The sequence below is a fragment of the Brachyhypopomus gauderio genome, chromosome 12 (genome assembly GCF_052324685.1).
Source record: "Brachyhypopomus gauderio isolate BG-103 chromosome 12, BGAUD_0.2, whole genome shotgun sequence".
In the NCBI taxonomy this organism is placed as follows: Eukaryota; Metazoa; Chordata; class Actinopteri; order Gymnotiformes; family Hypopomidae; genus Brachyhypopomus; species Brachyhypopomus gauderio.
In genome coordinates this window covers 6,161,098-6,180,515 of record NC_135222.1, presented here as the reverse complement: position 1 = coordinate 6,180,515, position 19,418 = coordinate 6,161,098, and the positions used below count along the sequence as shown (strand labels likewise).

The following is a 19,418-nucleotide window of genomic DNA, read 5'->3' as shown; positions in this document are numbered from 1 at the left end:
ATTTTACAGAAGTCATTGAACTAGTAAAGAAATATGTGAAACCAACAATGCATAGTCGACTTGAGAACGAGAAAAATCACGAACTGACGTTCCAACACGTTAAATCGCGACGGACTGGTACTTGAGCAATTGTGAATTGTTCTTGATACAAGTGCGCCATCTACTGTTTATATCTCTCACTTCACGCTGTATACCAGCATATACATAGAAACTGTATGTGTGTGTGTGTATGTGTGTGTGTGTGTGTGTGTGTGTGTGTGTATATATATATATATATATATATATATATATATATATATATATATGTGTATATATATATATATATATATATATATATATATATATATATATATATATATATATATATATATATATATATATATATATATGTGTGTGTGTATATATATATATATATATATATATATATATATATATATATATATATATATATATATATATATTCTGAAATGTCTCATTATTTTCAATGTTCTCATGTTCTCATTATTTTCATTTGGTTCATTTGGACATTTCCTGCTTTGAGTGTGAGTAGTTAATCCAGCATTCTTCATTCCATGCCGTCAAATTGCCAGTTTTGCCAGTTTAAATACCTCATCTAACAAAACCTAGAATGCCCCAAAGTGTTAAAACAATCACAAAATGAAATATTGAATTTTTCAAGATTGTGCTCAGTTTTGTTCCATAGGCTTATTAGTTTGGTATTTGTGTTTATAAATATCGTCACTGAGGTGACATTAAACGTTTGCTGAATGATCTGGAAGGTGAGACACAAAAAGCACAAGAGGCTAATGTGTAAAAACAGTTGTCTAGCAAGTCAGAAATGGAGGTTCATTGTGATAATAATGTGTTGAAGACCTCAATGAGCCATAAAGGATGAGAGGAATTTCCCAGTTTTTCTGCATATATCTATTTAGGGAGGATAGTTAGATACAAACACAATAATAACCCTGTATACCCACTGTGCATTGACTAATGTGAGTTTCCTTAAAATTCATAGTTGTTTGATGTGCTATGCCTTGTGGATTTTAAAGCATTTGCAGAGCACATTGCCTACTAACATGTCAGTTAACAATAACCTCCAAAAACACTGTTAGTGTGGTATAATGTTTTAGAACAAGTAACTTATTAAGCACTCATTTATGACTATGCTAGCTTTCTTAAAAGAGGAACACACGAGAACAGATGGTGTGTCATATGATTCTCACAGATTATTTCTGTGCATCGTTAGAGGTGGAGTACTGTGGGGATAGGTGAAAGAAAGGGGGCATGCGCAGAAGGGATGTGGCAGCACCCACATTTGCAGGTGTCAAAATCGCCTGGAGCAAATGAAGAGACTAAAGGAGAAAACAGGAATAATAATCAAGCCTAACTCACCATTTCAAGCAGACTGATGACGGAATTAAATGATAATGAAGCTGGAAAAATACTTATTTGAAATTTTTTTTAATAGCCATGCTTTTTAATTAACGGCTGACATTTTTTGGATATACCATATGGGTATATCCAACACTCAAAATAACACACAAAATGTGTCTGATTAAATTAAAAAATGACATTAACAATACAAGCGCGACTACTTTATCGACAATATATATATTTTTCATTTCTGGTTGTAGCGTTTTGCTTTGACCAGTTCCGTAACTTACGAATGACTCTTATTATGAAAGAACTCTTACTTTGTAGATCAAGCTATTGCCGTCGCTGACTTCACTGTGTTAATTCGGGCTGATTCATTGTAGACCTATCAGGAGGTTTAGCTGGCTACCTGGCTAAAAAAGAAACTCTGAGAATACTATTCACATTATACAGGTATAAACGTAACTCTCTTCAACTCTATATATAAATTTAACTTACCATTCAGTTTTTATAATTAGCATGTAGGTTAAGTTAGCTAACTCCTTGGAGGTAGAATCAGTATCGTTGGCTAGCTAGGCTAATGCTAACGACGTTTGTTGCTAACAGCTAACTTCTACATTTGTGTTTTTAATGAGTTTGTTTTAACGTTCCGTCACACTTACGCAGCCTTTGCTTCATTCGTATGACATACCCTTAACTCAAAAGAGTGCAAATCAAGTGTGAGATATGTGTATATTTCTGCTTAGATATAAACCGACATGGACCGGCTGTTGCGGCTCGGAGGTGGGATGCCAGGACTGGGACAGGTAAAACGGCCGTGTCATTGTATGTGGTAGGGCAGTTTAACATACATTGTCTTTTTTGTTGTTCTATTGGCTTCATAAAAGCCTTTGCAGTCCTTGACCGACACTGCTGCATTTCATAGACATTACTAGAAGTTGGGTGTCTTCTTGGGTTTGATATCTTGCCAGATCCCCCTGCACTAATACAGCACTTCACTCCCTGCCTGTCTCTGGAGGCTGTTTGCCTTCAGTCTTGTCTTCAGTGAGTGACACGCAGGCTCAGAGGAGTTCATGCGATTGACTTGGCAAGTCAAGAACACCCCTCGTCTGGGATCTGAAAACCTCTGTAGGTGCTTTATTGGCATGTCTCAGTTAAGGTCCAGGAAAGTAAAGCGTTGTCCACAGCTGCTTAGATCAGAGCGGTTAAGATGCTTCTGTATACTTCAGAGTTCACCCTGCTTTCATGGACAGTTCTACGATCAATAAAGAAGTAAACCCTTTCCACTGGCACTTCATATTATACAGTTGTTCTCTTTTGGAAGTCCAATAATGATTGTGGTTAAATACTTGATGTCAGAATTGATCATTTGGTACATTGCTTAAAAACAAGAACACTTATGAGCTTATCAAAAATAAATTATAACTTGGAAAGACCATAGAGAAAATAAGAACAGGACATGCATGCCTTTGTGTTAAAGCAGACGTTTCCAGCAATTCAAACACTCATGTAGTTCCTCAGAGTCAAACCCACAGCCTTGTAGTTTCAAGCTCCATCCTTTACCTCTATAAGCTGGAGCTTTGTTTAATTTCACATCCAGCCTGATGGAATTCACAGCCAAAACCACAACTTCTAACTATCCGATTACTTCAGCTCAGAATTGATAAAAGATGAAAACTACGTTTTTATTTTTGTTTAATTTGTATCATTAGAGTGATCACATTTTTCTTTTGCACTTCGCATCCTAGATGATGAGTTGCCTAGATTAGGGAAAGTTATTAGAAATGAGCCCCTACCATCTTAAACCCCTGTTATGACTTTTTTACATTTTCATCTAGACCTTATCTGTCATGGTAAGTCATTATGCTGATGGATTTACAGAACTTTTCCCTCCTAACATTGTGTTCTCGAAATCGTTCATTAGGCAGGAAAGTGTCGTTTTAGGTGTCTGATCCATTTTTGGCGGTGCGAACTCTGTAATTAAACACCTTATCTATCACAATAACCGTTATGAGCATACAATTCCCATATTGCATTTTATGTAAAATGTGATTTGCACCTAATTGTGTGCTGAAGCAATAATATGTGTTTTCAAGTATTTTAAATAAATTATTATGATGGGCTGTAATACCTATATTATACTCTTGGGGCTTGTTGGACACAAACATTAGCCTCTGTGGGCCACAGATAAAGTGTAATTTTCACTAAAGCTATAAAGTCAGTTTGTTTGGTTTTTGTAAATTTCGGCAATTCGTCCCAAATCTCATAACATTCTGCTCTACCAGTCAGCTGCTTTGGCTGGCTGTCTGACTCCTGGTCTGGACAATTATTTATTACATTGCAAATAATGATTGGTAGGAGGGTTACATCTATACCATTTATCAGATTTATTATGAGTGCATGTATTTTGGTACCCGCCAGCATCAATGCAGCCGCATAAACTAGAATGAGTTACCTTTGAAGCAATCAGGGATGGAACAGTGAAGTTATTGACATAAATTTGGGCAGTACACATTAACACATAGGACATCTGCTCAGATACAGTCACTGAACAGAAAACAACATAATGGACTGGTGGATGAGTACATGTTGGAATTTATTGGCACGTTTACATTCGAATGTGTTCACATGACCATATACCCTTCAGTTTAAGTAAAGATTGATCACTTTTGCTAACCCAAAATACCGTGGTCTTTGTTCTTGGTCTGTAACCCACATCAAGCCACATTATAGCTGCTGTCATGTGCCTTTAGCCTCAAACTGTTTGTGCTCAGTTTTATGTCTCATTTTAAGTTTAATTGGGTTTCTGATTTATAAACATGTTATAGGGCCTCCTCTCAGTATTTCTGCAGAGTACAGTTTGCTCAGTCTGCTTTGCTTTGGCTGTTATTGTTAATTGTAAAGTATTCCCGCATCCTGTCTGAGTACAGTAACACATGATACACTAAAGTTACATACATGATCTCAGATGTTGATATTGGGGCATTTTATGAGTACCAGTATGTATAAATGGACACGGTATCACTTGCTTCCCTGACATCAGTATCAATGCATCTCTAATTGATAGCAGGGTTGCTAAAAGCTATTGTGAATGGTGGGTTCAGATCTTAACAATATATCATATTTCAAAGTATAAAGTCCTGATTCCCTGGACGTTGCATGTTCGTGCTCTCTCTCTTTCTCCTTCCTTATGGCCCTGTGGTGAGGTGGTGCTCAGTAGGGAAGGAGAAATCTCCAAACTGGCTCCAACTCTGCCAATTAACACCTCCACTAACAGGCTGCCTCCTTCGGATTCACACTGCTCCCGGCCAGCCAGTCATGTGGGGAGGGAACGCAGAGGGGGAGGAGAGACTGGCATTTCTTTCCTTTTCTTTCTGTTCCACTCCCTATGTGCACTTTTCTCTCCTTTGTACATGAAGCCAGAGTTGTTTGATTTTAGGAAAAGTGCTCCTTGCCATCTTGGTGGTTGCTTTGGGCGTGGGAATAGACTGAAAATTGCCTCATTTGAAAAGTTTCCTATCGGGTGTTCCCAACACCTCCCCTATACGCCCAGTCCCGTTCTCAGAGTAAGCTCTGATTGGCTATTTGATTTTCAAATTCACACATGTCCATATGGCCACATATGAGTGCATTGTGTGGAGCCAGGCCGCGGCCTGCCTCATTCTCCCTGTAATTGGCTCCTAGCGGGTGCACGGTAGTTGTCTGCATCACATAATCTTCTGTCATTTCCCTTTGACAGTCATATGTTTCGAGCTTCCATCTCACTTTCTGAGCCTGTGTGTGGTTTGGGATCATAACCCCCCGCCTTTAGACATGAATTTTGATTAGCCCCTGCAGGCAAACCACGCCTCTCCACAGTGTGAATGTTCCCTTACACCTGCTGTGCTCTCAATTTAAATCCATCCGCTATTTCATTATTGCGTACTGAACGCGACCCCCCCCCTCCCCCCGTCGCCACCCCTAATCTCCTCCAGTCATTAAAACATGTCCGTACATCTCGGATTATAGGAGTGAGCGGTTATGTAGTGGCCTTGAAACACATGTCTGAGGGCAAAGGTGAAAGGTCGTCTCCACCATGACGGTCCTCCTGGATGGGATCGCCACACTCACTTTTGTAAGTCATTAGCAGGTGCGTTAAGGAGCCTCATTAATGAGAGGTTAGCTAGCTAATTAATCCAAGTTTCTGGGGTTGGGGTGTGATTCGTTTTTGCGGTGTTAAACTTGTTTTTTTTGGGGGCGAGAACGGCTGAATTTTTTAATATGATGTAGTGGCCATGCAAGGCGAAGGCTGGCCCCTGCCATGGTAATGAGATCATTCTTTAGGCCCCGTTTGGCCTTACTGCAGGCTTTGTGTGTGTGTGTGCGGACCACACACAGCGTGGGAGGGAGGCCTCATACCACGGGGCCTTGTTGAAGGGGCCGCAGAGAGTTGTCCATCCACCTGTCCATTTATCTGCCTGTTCACCCACGCGTTGCCTGGCAAACAAACCGATCATATTGCAAACTCCCGCCAGTGAGCACGGGTGTTGTCTGTTTGACGCAGGGTCCTCCCACCGACGCCCCTGCTGTGGACACGGCTGAACAAGTGTACATCTCATCTTTGGCCCTCCTTAAGGTGACTAAATCCACACACATGCGCACTTCATGATTTTGTCACTTGAAAGACTGGACATAACTGTTTGGTGTTAGCCACTGTTCCCGGGAGGATTTCTGGTGCTTTTCAGTGTGGCGTGCTGTTGAATCTCTGCCACTAATTCAACAAAGCGCCTTTTACTTCTATGCTTTTGGAAAGGCTTTGGTGTGTGGCACGTGGTCAAGTGTGTGGTTGTTCTTCCTCCCACTGTCTGAGTGCAGATGCTGAAACACGGGCGTGCGGGCGTGCCCATGGAGGTGATGGGCCTGATGCTGGGGGAGTTTGTGGACGACTACACCGTGCGCGTCATCGACGTGTTCGCTATGCCACAGTCTGGAACAGTGAGTCCTGTCACTCCTCACCCCCCGTCCCCTCACTCCTCACCCCCCGTCCCCTCACTCCTCACCCCCCGTCCCCTCACTCCTCACCCCCCGTCCCCTCACTCCTCAACCCCCGTCCCCTCACTCCTCACCCCCCGTCCCCTCACTCCTCAACCCCCGTCCCCTCACTCCTCAACCCCCGTCCCCTCACTCCTCACCCCCCGTCCCCTCACTCCTCACCCCCCGTCCCCTCACTCCTCACCCCCCGTCCCCTCACTCCCCGTCCCCTCACTCCTCACTCCCCGTCCCCTCACTCCTCAACCCCCGTCCCCTCACTCCTCAACCCCCGTCCCCTCACTCCTCAACCCCCGTCCCCTCACTCCTCAACCCCCGTCCCCTCACTCCTCAACCCCCGTCCCCTCACTCCTCAACCCCCGTCCCCTCACTCCTCAACCCCCGTCCCCTCACTCCTCACCCCCCGTCCCCTCACTCCTCACCCCTGTCCCCTCACTCCCCGTCCCCTCACTCCTCACTCCCCGTCCCCTCACTCCTCACTCCCCGTCCCCTCACTCCTCAACCCCCGTCCCCTCACTCCTCAACCCCCGTCCCCTCACTCCTCAACCCCCGTCCCCTCACTCCTCAACCCCTGTCCCCTCACTCCTCACCCCCCGTCCCCTCACTCCTCACCCCCCGTCCCCTCACTCCTCACCCCCCGTCCCCTCACTCCTCAACCCCCGTCCCCTCACTCCTCAACCCCCGTCCCCTCACTCCTCAACCCCCGTCCCCTCACTCCTCAACCCCCGTCCCCTCACTCCTCAACCCCCGTCCCCTCACTCCTCAACCCCCGTCCCCTCACTCCTCACCCCCCGTCCCCTCACTCCTCACCCCCCGTCCCCTCACTCCTCACACCCCGTCCCCTCACTCCTCACCCCCCGTCCCCTCACTCCTCACCCCCCGTCCCCTCACTCCTCACCCCCCGTCCCCTCACTCCTCAACCCCCGTCCCCTCACTCCTCACCCCCCGTCCCCTCACCCCTCACTCCTCATCCATGTCCCATGACAGCTCAAAGCAAATAAGCAAACCCCAGTATTTTCTTACTTTTTATGCTTTTTAAAAAGTCAGTGTTGGGTTTGTTGTCATTGTTTACATAAGGTAGTGAGATTAATGAGACTAATTGTTTGTCATGCCAACTCTGGCAGTGTCTTTATTTGGCTGATGCGATGTTGGTTGTGTTGACAGGGTGTGAGTGTGGAGGCCGTGGATCCTGTTTTTCAAGCAAAGATGTTGGACATGTTGAAGCAGACAGGAAGGTAAGAGTGGGAATTTGACAGCCGGCAGTGATAGTAAATGACTACGTGTGCTGTGTGAGTACGGTAATGACTCTGTGTGTGTGTGTGTGTGTGTGTGTGTGTGTGTGTGTGTGTGTGTGTGTGTGTGTGTGTGTGTGTGTGTGTGTGTGTGTGTGTGTGTGTGTGTGGCAGGCCAGAGATGGTGGTAGGCTGGTACCACAGTCACCCAGGTTTCGGCTGTTGGTTGTCTGGCGTGGACATCAACACACAGCAGAGCTTCGAGGCTCTGTCAGAGAGGGCCGTGGCAGTAGTCGTCGACCCCATTCAGAGTGTGAAGGGGAAGGTAATGCCCGTCTCAAACTGAGCATCCTCTTTCCTTCTGTGGAATGGTTGGGGGGGGGGGGGGGGGTACTCATTAACACATTTCTTTGCCTTTTATCCCTAATGTAATCATCTAGACATGTGTGAGATATGAGTCACATAGCCAGTATGTATAGGAGTATATATCCACCACTTAACAATGTGCAGCTCATGCTGAAATGATTACACCACCTCAAAAGTGCTTTATTTATAAAAGAGAGAAAACAGGTTTAATATGTAACTCAGACCAGTAGCTCCAGGATCACTAGTGGCTGACACTAGTTTTCAGATATGTGACGTAGTAATGGCGTGGCACGCCAGACACCACACAGGCCTCTCTGTTAGAGAGACCTCCAGTCAGTGCGGTTCCAGTCTGTGTTATTTCAGTGTGAATGATTTTTCTTTTGAGGTAAGTGTTAAGTTAGTGTAAATTTGATTTCCCCCCTCATCCTGTTCCTTTAAAACACACTGTTGAAGCTGTAGTCTGCCTCTTCACACATTCAGTCCCTCACACATTTTCGGTGTCCACTGACACTCTAAACAAGGCCAGTTTTTGTATGACTGCGTCCCCTCCTGCTTTGTGATTGGTCTCTTCTCTTTCGTCCTCTGTTCCTCGCTGTTTTCTCTCTTCTTTTGCTCTCCATCACACACGCAAGGGCACTCTGTCTCGCTTACTGGTGCTGTGTGTGTGTGTGTGTGTGTGTGTGTGTGTGTGTGTGTGTGTGTGTGTGTGTGTGTGTGTGTGTGTGTGTGTGTGTGTGTGTGTGTGTGTGTGTGTGTGTGTGTGTGTGAGAGAGAGATTTCCTGGTAGCACGACACGGTTCTATTAGCACCTTCTCCGAGCTGTGCATGGAAGTGTGAGGCAATTCCATCTCCCCCTCTCTACTCTGGGGGGTGGATGGGGGGCAGAACGGGGCGACGAGAGGAAGACGAGCACCGGGCTCCACCACACCGCCTCTACACTTTTATACAGGGTGTTGCAGACCACATCTTGTGCCACTTTTACAATCTCAGTCTAAATGTATTTGTATGTAACTCGGCACTATCAAAGGTCCAGAAGTTGTGGACAGTGTTTGGTTTTTATTGTTCGTTTTGCTGAATCGTTCGGGCGCTCATTGTCTGTTAAAATGTGTTTAGGCTCGGATCTCATATGTTCCTTGTTGTGTGTGTGTGTGTGTGTGTGTGTGTGTGTGCGTGCACGCATGGTACGTGTGTCATCTGGAGCTACGTAATGCCCTCGTTTGTCACACTTTAAACGTTAAAACACGCAAATCTTCACACCGTCGGCGTCCGGCTGCGTTTGAAAACGTCGGCGTTGCCGTGGGAGCAGGCGTGCTAATGGCGTGATTGTAGATCAATCTCGGTGTCCCGCCCGGCAGCTGGAGGGTCGGCGATATGCACCGTGGAGAATCGGGCCTCTCGGGCGCCACCGCTTGGCTCCTGCTCAAGGCCGAACGGCGTGTTCGGCGGCACGGCGGTCCGCGCGGGCCGGCGCCTGGTCCTCCCGCTCTGCACCAAGCGGTCGTGCTCACGGAGAACGCCGCGCTCTGCTGGATTTCGCAGAACTTCGCTAACGAGTCTCTTGGGTGTGGAGGCGCTGTTTTGTGCTCACACATCCAGTAACAAGATCCAGCTCCTGTTTTGCGTTTAGGGTTGCTGTTTTTTTTTTTTTTTGTCATCTGTTGCCTGACGTCTAGCTCTGACACGACGTTAACTCGATTTGCTTCTTAATTTAATGGATAATGAAGCTGTTCGGCAGATCACCAGATAAGAGGGATGTTGCGTCGTCCTTTAAGGTCAGCGAAAGACATGTGCAGGAGTGTACATGATTGGTGCAGGATTGCTGGTGACAGTCGCAGGGCCTCCTCTGTGCAAATGGTTTTGTAGGTGTTGTTTTGTAAAAAGGTTCTAGTTGGTTGGTCAAGTCCCCCCCAGAGGAACCAAACATGGCCACCTAGCATTATCCAGCAATTCTGACTAATCTAAACAGGATATTGATCTCCAAAACAGTGTTTTTTGGTTTTGTTCTCTTTTATTAGCTCATTCACAGTGTAGCGAGCCACCCCCAATACATTTTACACTGTCTCCTCACTGCTGAACCCTAAGCAGATCCTGGAATTGACATCAAAAATGCCCTTTCCCAGAATTTATTTGTTCAGTTTTGTTTTGCATAGAGGAGTGATGAAAACTGACCACAGTCTGGAGTGTAAACACACACACGGTGGAGATCTGGAGGACACGCTGGAACATGTGGCATTTCTGCTCATCTGTCATTGTTGTGATGGTGCGTCAGTGTGTTTCTCTTTAGTACCAGTGGCCCTGCAGGTGTGTCTGGGAAAGAGAGGCTTAAATTAGCATGACTGGGATGTCCGCCTGTCTCCGAACAGCCTGTCAGTCTCTGTACAGCCCACCGGTGTCCGTATAGCACGGTGACCACAAGCTGCATACACCATGGAACCTGGCCAAGAAACAGCCGAGCAGGCAGTTGGCTGTTTTGCGCACACTCCCCTGATATGGGGGGAAAGAGCTGTGATCCCTCTGTGGTTTACCCAGTCTGCGTGGAAATTGCCTCAAATTGAAACTGACACTGTGCACAGCTTATAGCCTTGGGACTTCAAATCCAGCAAGCTGGAATTTCCATGTTTTCCTGCAGAACACCTGGTGGATCAGGTAGAGCAAAGTGTTGGTAACATCAGGGTCTTGGGTTCAGTTCCTAGGGAGCACAGGTGCTTTCATAATAGTGTGTGTGTGTGTGTGTGCGTGTGTGTGTGTGTGTGTGTGTGTGTGTGTGTGTGTGTGTGTGTGTGTGTGTGTGTGTGTGTGTGTGTGTGTGTGTGTGTGTGTTTATACAGGTTGCTTTGAATAACGGTCTGCCAAGTGCTTCAAGTGTAAATGGAGTATAGAAACTGAAGGACAAGCTCCTTATTAACAAACCGCGTCTCATGCTGATTTATGGTTTATTTGCTTTTTTCCAGCCAGTTGTTGTATTCTTATTGAGATAATTACTTGGCCTGCGGCCAGAGCTTGGAGAGTTTAATTGCCCTCCTATCAAAACCATTTGATTACTGTATCGCCAAAAGGCTTAATAAATGTACATCACATTTATGGCATTTATCATTCACTGTTAAGACTTTACCAGGATGCTTGGCTGTCTATTCAGAAGTGTCCTTAGCGATTACAGATGGGTTAGGATCCAAAAATACTCTTAAACCAAGACGTTGCCAGAGACAAAAACCTGTGCTGAAACTTTGATTAAGAGATATAATAAAACATAATACCGTGCTATAAAACGCAAGATAATTCGAGTGCTGTTGGAACCGTTAGCTGGGTGCCAGAACAGGGCGGGGCCTTGATGTTGTGTCTTCATGAATGTGGGAGCGATGGCTGCTACACCCTGTGCACGCAGCTCAGAGGGGCTGAGGGGCAGATCAGGTTTTGATCATTGACCACCTATTGCACTTACATTCGTGTGCGCCGGCTACATTCATTACTGTTGCACCCTTGATTAAGAGGAGACGTTTTGTTTGTCGGTGCACATTAGATGCACACGTATAAAGTTTTTACTGTGCCGCACGAGTCCTTGCCTGTCGAGACCTCAGATAACTATTATGGAAAACTGAATGCAGCTTCTCTGTCTTTCCCTCTGTGCCTCTTTCTGTATTCTTTTTAAAAATTATTTTCCCTAAATCTGTTCAAAACCCTTTCTCGTCCCGGAGGCGTGTCGCTGCACCCTTGCCTGGCATTCCTTCTTCACGGTGGTTCACTTCTGTGTGTGCACAGCCGTGAGCAAACGGACATATGTGCACTTTTCTGTCTGTGTTCTTCCCAGCTGCATGCATGTTGCTGTTTGTAGCTATGTCCCATTTTCCTAAGTTGTGTGTCCTGTGTGCGTGCGTGCGCATGCCCGTGCGTGTGTGTGTGTGTGTGTGTGTGTATCTGTGTGTGTGTCTGTGCTGTCCTTGCATAGTTGATAATGACACCATGCGACATTAGACATGATCCCTCAGAGTACAATCACACGTTCAGTCCCTTAACAGGTTAGAGAGTTTCTTTGCATGTTCAGGATTAGATCAGATCATGTTTACTTTGTGTCTAAAAATGGTCACAGTTACTTGTTAGAGAGATGTGTAGTAGTCCCAGTTGGCTGGTTTAACAGTATGCTGTAGATTTAGTTCAGTTTTATGTGAAGATGTGAAAAAGGGAGAGATTGCATTGCAATTACATGAGAATAGTTGAGCAGTGTCTCTCTCTCTCTCTCTCTCTCTCTCTCTCTCTATATATATATATATATATATATATATATATATATATATATATATATATATATATATATATATATGTATATATGTGTACACACTAACAATATATGCACACTGTTAGTGTGTGTCTCTCTCTGTATACACAGTTTTGTTGTGTGACATGGTTGTGTTGTTTTCCTTCCAGGTTGTGATCGATGCCTTTAGACTGATTAATGCCAACATGATGGTCCTGGGTCATGAACCACGACAGACCACGTCTAACCTGGGACACCTTAACAAACCCTCCATTCAGGTGAGAGAATAACCATGTGCACCTACGATGTCCTTTGCTCATAAAACAGGTGGATTTAGTTCATTGCCTGGTTTGCAAATGCAACAAGTTTCAGATTCCTACATGCTTTTCTTTCAGGCTTTGATCCATGGCCTGAACAGACATTACTACTCCATTACCATCAACTACAGGAAGAATGAGCTAGAACAAAAGGTGGTTTAACTACAGTACCCATAAACCTTTGAAGTTTTAAGGCTAAAAACACAATTTTATCTGTTCAGCCTGTTGACATTTCTTTTCTCATTGGCCATGCTTGTGTCCTCCAGATGCTGTTAAATCTGCATAAGAAGAGTTGGATGGAGGGCCTCACCTTACAGGACTACAGTGAGCACTGCAAGCTTAACGAGACCATTGTAAAGGAGATGCTCGAACTGGCAAAGAATTACAACAAGGTAACCACTACACGGAGCTCCTACTGAACCAGCTTCAAATCATGAAAACATGGGTGAATGGGATTAGACTCCTGCAGAAAACTGGACTCTTCCCATATCTGACATGGTCAACATTTGATCCGTTCAGTACTTGAATAACATAGGAAAGCATCTCGGATCACAACTGAAAATGTCAGATTCTGTGCTTTCTTGTTATTCACACTGCCACAGTGGTGATACATCTATGGGGAATAAAATCAGATCTGGGCCATTTTTACTGACTGAATGTAGCCTTAGTTACTTATAACTAGGTCAGACACACAAGTCAAAAACAAATAAATAATCGAATCATGAATGATAATTTATTAGTAGAATTGTTCCAAGTGTCCCACACATTCCTTTTTACAGGACAGCTGCTAATTTAATTTGAAATTTGTCAGTATTTATTTTGGACGAGATTTGCTGGTAATATTTATTTAGCATTTTCAAGATGTGGCGAGCCATTATTCACATTTCTTTATCATCCTTGTGAGTGTGTTTAATATTTTGTCCTCTCTTAGGCAGTGGAAGAGGAAGACAAGATGACTCCTGAGCAGCTGGCCATTAAGAACGTAGGGAAACAGGTGAGGAGAACTTTTCCCTCTTTGCTTTATTATTGCCCTCTATTAAGGTTATTGTTCCAGCACTGATTACAGTAATCTCAGAATTAATTGGGCTAGTAAAGCCTTTTTGCCTCTAAAATGTGTTTATGAAAATAAAACTAGAGAAATTTCATATCTGAGTATTGGATAATGTATGGGCATAATTGAAGCCTGATCTCACTAATTCTCATTTATCCTCCACTCTGTGTCTTGCGCTTTCTATATCTCACCCTCTCTCTCTCTCTCTCTCTCTCTCTCTCACCCTCTCTCTCTGTGCAGGATCCCAAACGACATTTGGAAGAGCACGTGGATGTACTGATGACGTCCAATATTGTGCAGTGCCTCGCCGCTATGTTAGATACGGTTGTGTTCCAGTAATATCTTTCGCTGTGCATAAATGTTCATATTCCACATCTGTTTTGTGTTTTTAAGAAATAAACCTATATAAAAGCATATTATGTCTGTTTTTGTACACAATCTAGATGATAATAATTTTCATATTTTTCCAGCTATCCTCAATATTTCCACGCATGCAATTAAATGTAAATGTAAATAAATGTAAATTAATTTTATTATAGATATTTAGCAATGCTGAATATTGACCAGTAATTTAAATTCTAACATTTGATGAATGGTTGACTTGATTCCTTGCATATTCCGTGTATTTGACATAGTACGAGGCAAAGAATCTGCGCTTGTACATTTTTAGGGAGTGTTTTAAGCAGGAAATGCCAAAAGCGCCTGTGTAGCATTTTAGAGGTGTGCTGTAGGTGCCTCTCTCTTAACTATAGTTAAAATAAACTCTTAAGTGTAGTTAAAATTAAATATTAACTCACGAGAACAGTAAACATGACTAAAGGTCCTGGAGATTTCACGCATTAGCACATTTTGAAGGGTGTAACGTTAAGTGTCTTTTCAGTATTAACCTTCAGATAATTGAGCACATTGTCTTCTGAAACCATTTCTAGATGTCATATATAAATCCCATTTCTTAAATTATCTCTCTTTGGGTTAATTAGGATAACCGTGATAATGTTAAGACATTTTGTTTAAACTGGTATTTTACTTGGCCTCTTCATCTACGACGATTTGTTCTCGGCTTTATTGTGCTTAGCTATTTTTTCAGTTTTATTTTTTTATAATTTTTTTGTGCTTAGCTATTTTTTATCAGTTTAAATGTATATAATTCTTTTTTGGCAAATATTTGAGTGAAATCCTCCGTGTCCGGGTTAAAAAAAACATCCCACTGGCGCTGCTTGGAGAATTTACATGCGCCTAATTAGGATACAGAGCGACGTCAAATGTCTATAATAAGCCCAGCATGGTAAAACAAGCTGGTTCATCAAGGCGTTTTCACTGCGAGTTCATTATGCCTGAGGTTTAATCTCCGAAAGTTTGGCCCGTCGAAACGCACATTTTTCAGCTAGAGATGCACCTGCATCATTCTCCGACGGCGCTGGCCAACAGTGTGGACCACGACTTCACCAACGTCAACGCCCCGGTGCTGGTCACTGAGGACCAACCCATCCCAGCCTCCGGTGCCACCCCAGAGAGCGAACCGACTCTGAAAAAACTCCCCACTGGGATGACTAATCTCTCAAACGCTCTCTCCGACTGCGAGGAAGAAGAGAGGAGCGAGCTGTCTCCATCGCAGGACACCGTCTCCGGCACGCAGCGCGTTTTCGATGGAACCGATGCGGACACGTGTTACTTGTCCGAGCCGAGCCGAACCGCCGGTGCTTCATCCGATACCATGTTCTCTTACGCAGGTCAGCACGGGCCGGCTCTCCCTGCTTTCTCTCTAGCAGGTCCAAGTCCCTTCGTGACACATCATCCGGTTATTGCTAACGGGCCGTACAACAGTCTCCTGTCCAACACGTCCAGACAAGGCTACCCAAGCGCAGGGTACCATTACGCGCAGCCCTATGGTCAAGCCTATCCAAGTGGCGCAATCTATCCGCTCTCCTCGGCCCAAACGGGGCTGGTGCCCGGGAAAGCTCAGGTGTACCTCTGTAACCGGGCACTGTGGCTCAAATTTCACCGGCACCAAACGGAGATGATTATCACCAAACAAGGACGGTAAGGCTGGCAAGTTATTGTAGCGATGTTCATTAAATTAGAATTTATAAAGTTGAAAGTATAAACGTTTTTTTGTCTTGTTACTAATTAATAATGTTCGCATAATAACATACACAGTAAGTAACTATATTTAGCTATAATAACCGTGGACGCAATAAATGGAATAATAAAAAAAAGCATGAATAAATTCTGCTTTTCACGTCTTACTTTTTAGACGGATGTTTCCGTTCTTAAGTTTCAACATTTCTGGACTTCAGCCGACGTCTCATTATAATGTTTTTGTGGACATTATTCTGGCGGATCCAAACCACTGGCGATTCCAAGGAGGGAAGTGGGTTCCTTGCGGCAAAGCGGACACGAATGTTACGGGTAACATCACCTAACATTAATGGAGTTCCGATTTGAAGTAACTAAATAGATTTTCTGTTTCCTTTTTTTCATTACCAATTTGTTATTAATGGTGAAAATACTATTAGATTTTTAATATAATGCTTTTTTGTAGGAAACAGAGTGTACATGCACCCAGATTCGCCCAACACCGGTGCGCACTGGATGCGTCAGGAGATTTCATTTGGGAAACTGAAATTAACAAACAACAAAGGCGCTTCAAATAACACCGGGCAGGTAAATCCGCATCAGCCCAAACTTGCCTTTACAATTTATTTTAATATAATTGAACTTTTATTTTTATTTCATTTAATTGAAAGCAAATGAATATAGCCCTAGCTGATCTACTTAAATAGTCAGAACCAAAACGTAGTTGGCTTTAAGCCTGCGTAACGCAGAATAAAATATGTCGTGCAATTTGATTTAAGCCTCGGAGAAAATTTGGGCAGTAGCAACTTTTTGTCACGCAGAGATCGGGTAGGCTAATAAAGTCTTGTTGCGGTTATCAGACTTTTAACGAGGTTGCTGTCAACCCTTGGCTCCTTGACAGGTTTTTTTTGCAACTGCTGAGAAAATGCATGATGGGCTTATCAACACTTCTGTTTATTTCTTGTCAAGATGGTGGTTCTCCAGTCGTTGCATAAGTACCAGCCGCGAGTCCATTTGGTGGAGGTGAGCGAGGACGGGACAGAAGATTCAAGTCAACCCGATCGGGTTCAGACCTTCACCTTCCCCGAAACGCAGTTCATAGCTGTGACTGCTTACCAGAACACAGATGTAAGGCTTCGGCACACACGGATAAGCGGACTTTTTGTACTGTATGTACAGCTATGAGAACATTCTTCCACCACTCACTCTTTCTTTTTTTGTTTTAAATGTTTTTTTAAAGATCACCCAGCTGAAAATCGACCATAATCCATTCGCTAAAGGATTTCGCGATAATTACGACACGTGAGTATAATAATATACTTAATGCCTGAAATGGCTTTGTTTGTTTTTAATGCATTTTTATACGACAAAAAAACTGGTGGCCATTTTCGTTAGCCTGCATGATTTATACTGAATCCAATCATTCTATAACAATGAACACTGTATTCTGGAGACTTCTCATAGCATTGATGTTTTTGCTGGGATGTTTAATCAATTATCTATAATTTTGAGGAAAAAAACTGAAAACATTTTAAATCTTTGAGAGAAAATTAAGATAAGATTCAAACAATTTTAGTGAGTATAATTCGTAAGGGTAATTATATGTACAGTATTAAAAATAGAATTCATTGTGTTTGGTTATTTGTTTTTTTCTTCACATTTTTAAGCTTACATCATACTGAGTAATATTTTTAAACATATTTTGTGTAGAAATAATTTTCTAAAATCGTTTTCTATGCGACTGATAGTTTGCCTTTTTCAATCGTTTATCGTTGTGTATTTGTGTAGAGTTTACACCGGCTGTGACAGTGAGCGGCTGACTCCATCTCCTGCTGACTCTCAGTTAATACCCAGTGCCAGGTTCGCTATGGCAACCTCTCTGTTTCAGGACCAGTTTGTCAGCAATTACCCCAAATCCTGTTTTTCCAGTCCTGGATCAGGCCCTGGTGTTGACCGAGTTGTTCCGTTCACTAACAGTCTGGCACCTTCGCAGCACGCCGACGAGAGCGCCACGGCCTCGGCTCAAAGATGGTTTGTCAACAGACTAGACTTCCCCCCTTCAACGTACGACACGACCGGTGCCACCGACTTTACCGGCAACGCCACGTTGCTTTCCTACACCAGCACCGGAGTCAGAGGCCTCCCTCTTCCAGGTACCGGCGGTTCCGCTCGCGCTTTGGGTTATTACGCTAATCAGACGGGATGGGAGTCCCAAAGCTCACCACAGTACTGCAGCAAACCCGTGGTGGGTCTCCCAGGTTGGATCTCTGACACTGGCTTCGAGAGATCCGGCTCGGTGTACGTGAACGAAGGACACGTTGGGAAGGAGGAGAACGCTTTGGGTCTGTCTGAAGACCCAAAAGACACGGAGCCGGCGGATGCCACCTGGGTGGGTACACCTTCTTCCATTAAATCAATCGATTCAAGCGACTCTGGGATTTTTGAGCAGGGGAAACGTAAAAGGATGTCGCCCCCCGGTTCGGATGTTCCCTCCCCGCCAAAAACGGACCTGCTGACCACACATGAGAGGAACGGAACCAGGAACGTCAACTATTTCAGTTTTTATTCTCAGACTTAAGTGAAAACATATTGACTGGAGTCTGTTGTTCCTTTTTCATTCCTCTTCAGTTTTTTTTTGTAAAGTCAGCGTGATGTACCCTGACACTATAAGGACAAATTTATTATGATATTTGATATTGAAACGTGTAGGATTTTTGAATGACTGTAGAGAGCTTAAGTCCAACCGTTAAGGGAAATGTCGAACCGCTTAAATAAATTTAATATAAGCTATTTGAATGTCATTAGAGTGTCGAGAGATAATAGGACGTGTAGAAAAACTAGTTACATGTTAAATAAATTTAACTTACAAAATGTTTTATCTTGAATAGCCGAGTTAGATATCTCAATGGCTCAATGGACGTGATTAAATTCTTATTCAGCATAGCCTACTATAGGCTACCAAAACCCTCTTATTTAAAGTTGTGAACACCCAGTATTATCATAAGTTATTTTTCACAATATGTTCAGAACACAACTTTAATAACTCCATAAGCTAACCAATGTGTTGTAGCGAATATGCAGTGCCAGTTCTCCAGATGAGTGCTTGTTGAAAGTGGGTTTTCTGGATTGTGAATTTTTGAGTGTGCTTTACCGTGAATTAAAAAACACCCTAAATGTCCAACCGATATAACTTTAAAGTCTGGCTGATTTTCAAGTAGACTTCACCACCAGGTAGCGTTTGACCACGATCAAGCACAACTGGACAATGGCGTGACTTGAATTTGAGATCGGTGTTAAAATATGTCTACTTGATCGCCCCCTAGCGGCACTATGGAGCTCTGCTTGTTGGATACAATAATAGATAACCACTCAAGCATGTTTCGGACACTCTAGGCAACAACTTTGCTTAATTTGAGAAATTATATCACTAAGTACAAGTGTATTTGTCCAACCCCGAGACGCCTAACTAAATAATTCAATTCTCTGAACTTCAACACTCCAATACAGAAGTCTCCGCCCTCGGACAATAGACAGAGCTCTGCCACCTTGTCTCACGAATAAAGGCTTTTGATCAATTTACGACTGAGAAAGTTGGGAAGAAAGACCAATCGCGATTTTACTTTATCAGTATTAACATGTTCATATTCATACTGACTGCGGGCCTCAAGACGACTGTCTTTTGATAGAAGTTTGATACAGTCTGTTTTTAGAAGAGATAAGAATTC

At 43.6% G+C, this 19,418-nt stretch overlaps 2 protein-coding genes across 2 annotated transcripts; both read left to right on the top strand.

Moving 5' to 3' along the window:
• The first annotated feature begins 1,696 nt into the window (after positions 1-1,696).
• psmd14 (proteasome 26S subunit, non-ATPase 14) lies at positions 1,697-14,031 on the top strand. Its single transcript, XM_077024633.1, has 11 exons — positions 1,697-1,827; positions 2,121-2,180; positions 5,918-5,989; positions 6,229-6,348; positions 7,567-7,637; positions 7,809-7,959; positions 12,420-12,527; positions 12,645-12,719; positions 12,833-12,958; positions 13,498-13,560; positions 13,858-14,031. Exons 2-11 carry the CDS (start codon positions 2,133-2,135, stop codon positions 13,954-13,956), a joined length of 933 nt encoding a protein of 310 aa, XP_076880748.1. The 5' UTR covers positions 1,697-1,827; positions 2,121-2,132; the 3' UTR covers positions 13,957-14,031.
• A 687-nt stretch (positions 14,032-14,718) lies between these two features.
• Positions 14,719-18,863, top strand: tbr1a (T-box brain transcription factor 1a). The gene is made up of 6 exons (XM_077024630.1): positions 14,719-15,657; positions 15,872-16,026; positions 16,160-16,281; positions 16,663-16,821; positions 16,934-16,995; positions 17,482-18,863. Exons 1-6 carry the CDS (start codon positions 15,008-15,010, stop codon positions 18,269-18,271), a joined length of 1,938 nt encoding a protein of 645 aa, XP_076880745.1. The 5' UTR covers positions 14,719-15,007; the 3' UTR covers positions 18,272-18,863.
• The last annotated feature ends 555 nt before the right edge of the window (positions 18,864-19,418 follow it).

Excerpts from the sequence above, each read along its gene's own strand:
- tbr1a (XM_077024630.1), top strand. The coding sequence starts at position 15,008 with ATGCACCTGCATCATTCTCCGACGGCGCTGGCCAACAGTGTGGACCAC. Across the intron at positions 15,658-15,871 it reads ATTATCACCAAACAAGGACG|ACGGATGTTTCCGTTCTTAA; the intron begins GTAAGGCTGGCA and ends CTTACTTTTTAG. Across the intron at positions 16,027-16,159 it reads AGCGGACACGAATGTTACGG|GAAACAGAGTGTACATGCAC; the intron begins GTAACATCACCT and ends GCTTTTTTGTAG.
- psmd14 (XM_077024633.1), top strand. The coding sequence starts at position 2,133 with ATGGACCGGCTGTTGCGGCTCGGAGGTGGGATGCCAGGACTGGGACAG. Across the intron at positions 6,349-7,566 it reads CTATGCCACAGTCTGGAACA|GGTGTGAGTGTGGAGGCCGT; the intron begins GTGAGTCCTGTC and ends TTGTGTTGACAG. Across the intron at positions 12,720-12,832 it reads AGAATGAGCTAGAACAAAAG|ATGCTGTTAAATCTGCATAA; the intron begins GTGGTTTAACTA and ends TGTGTCCTCCAG.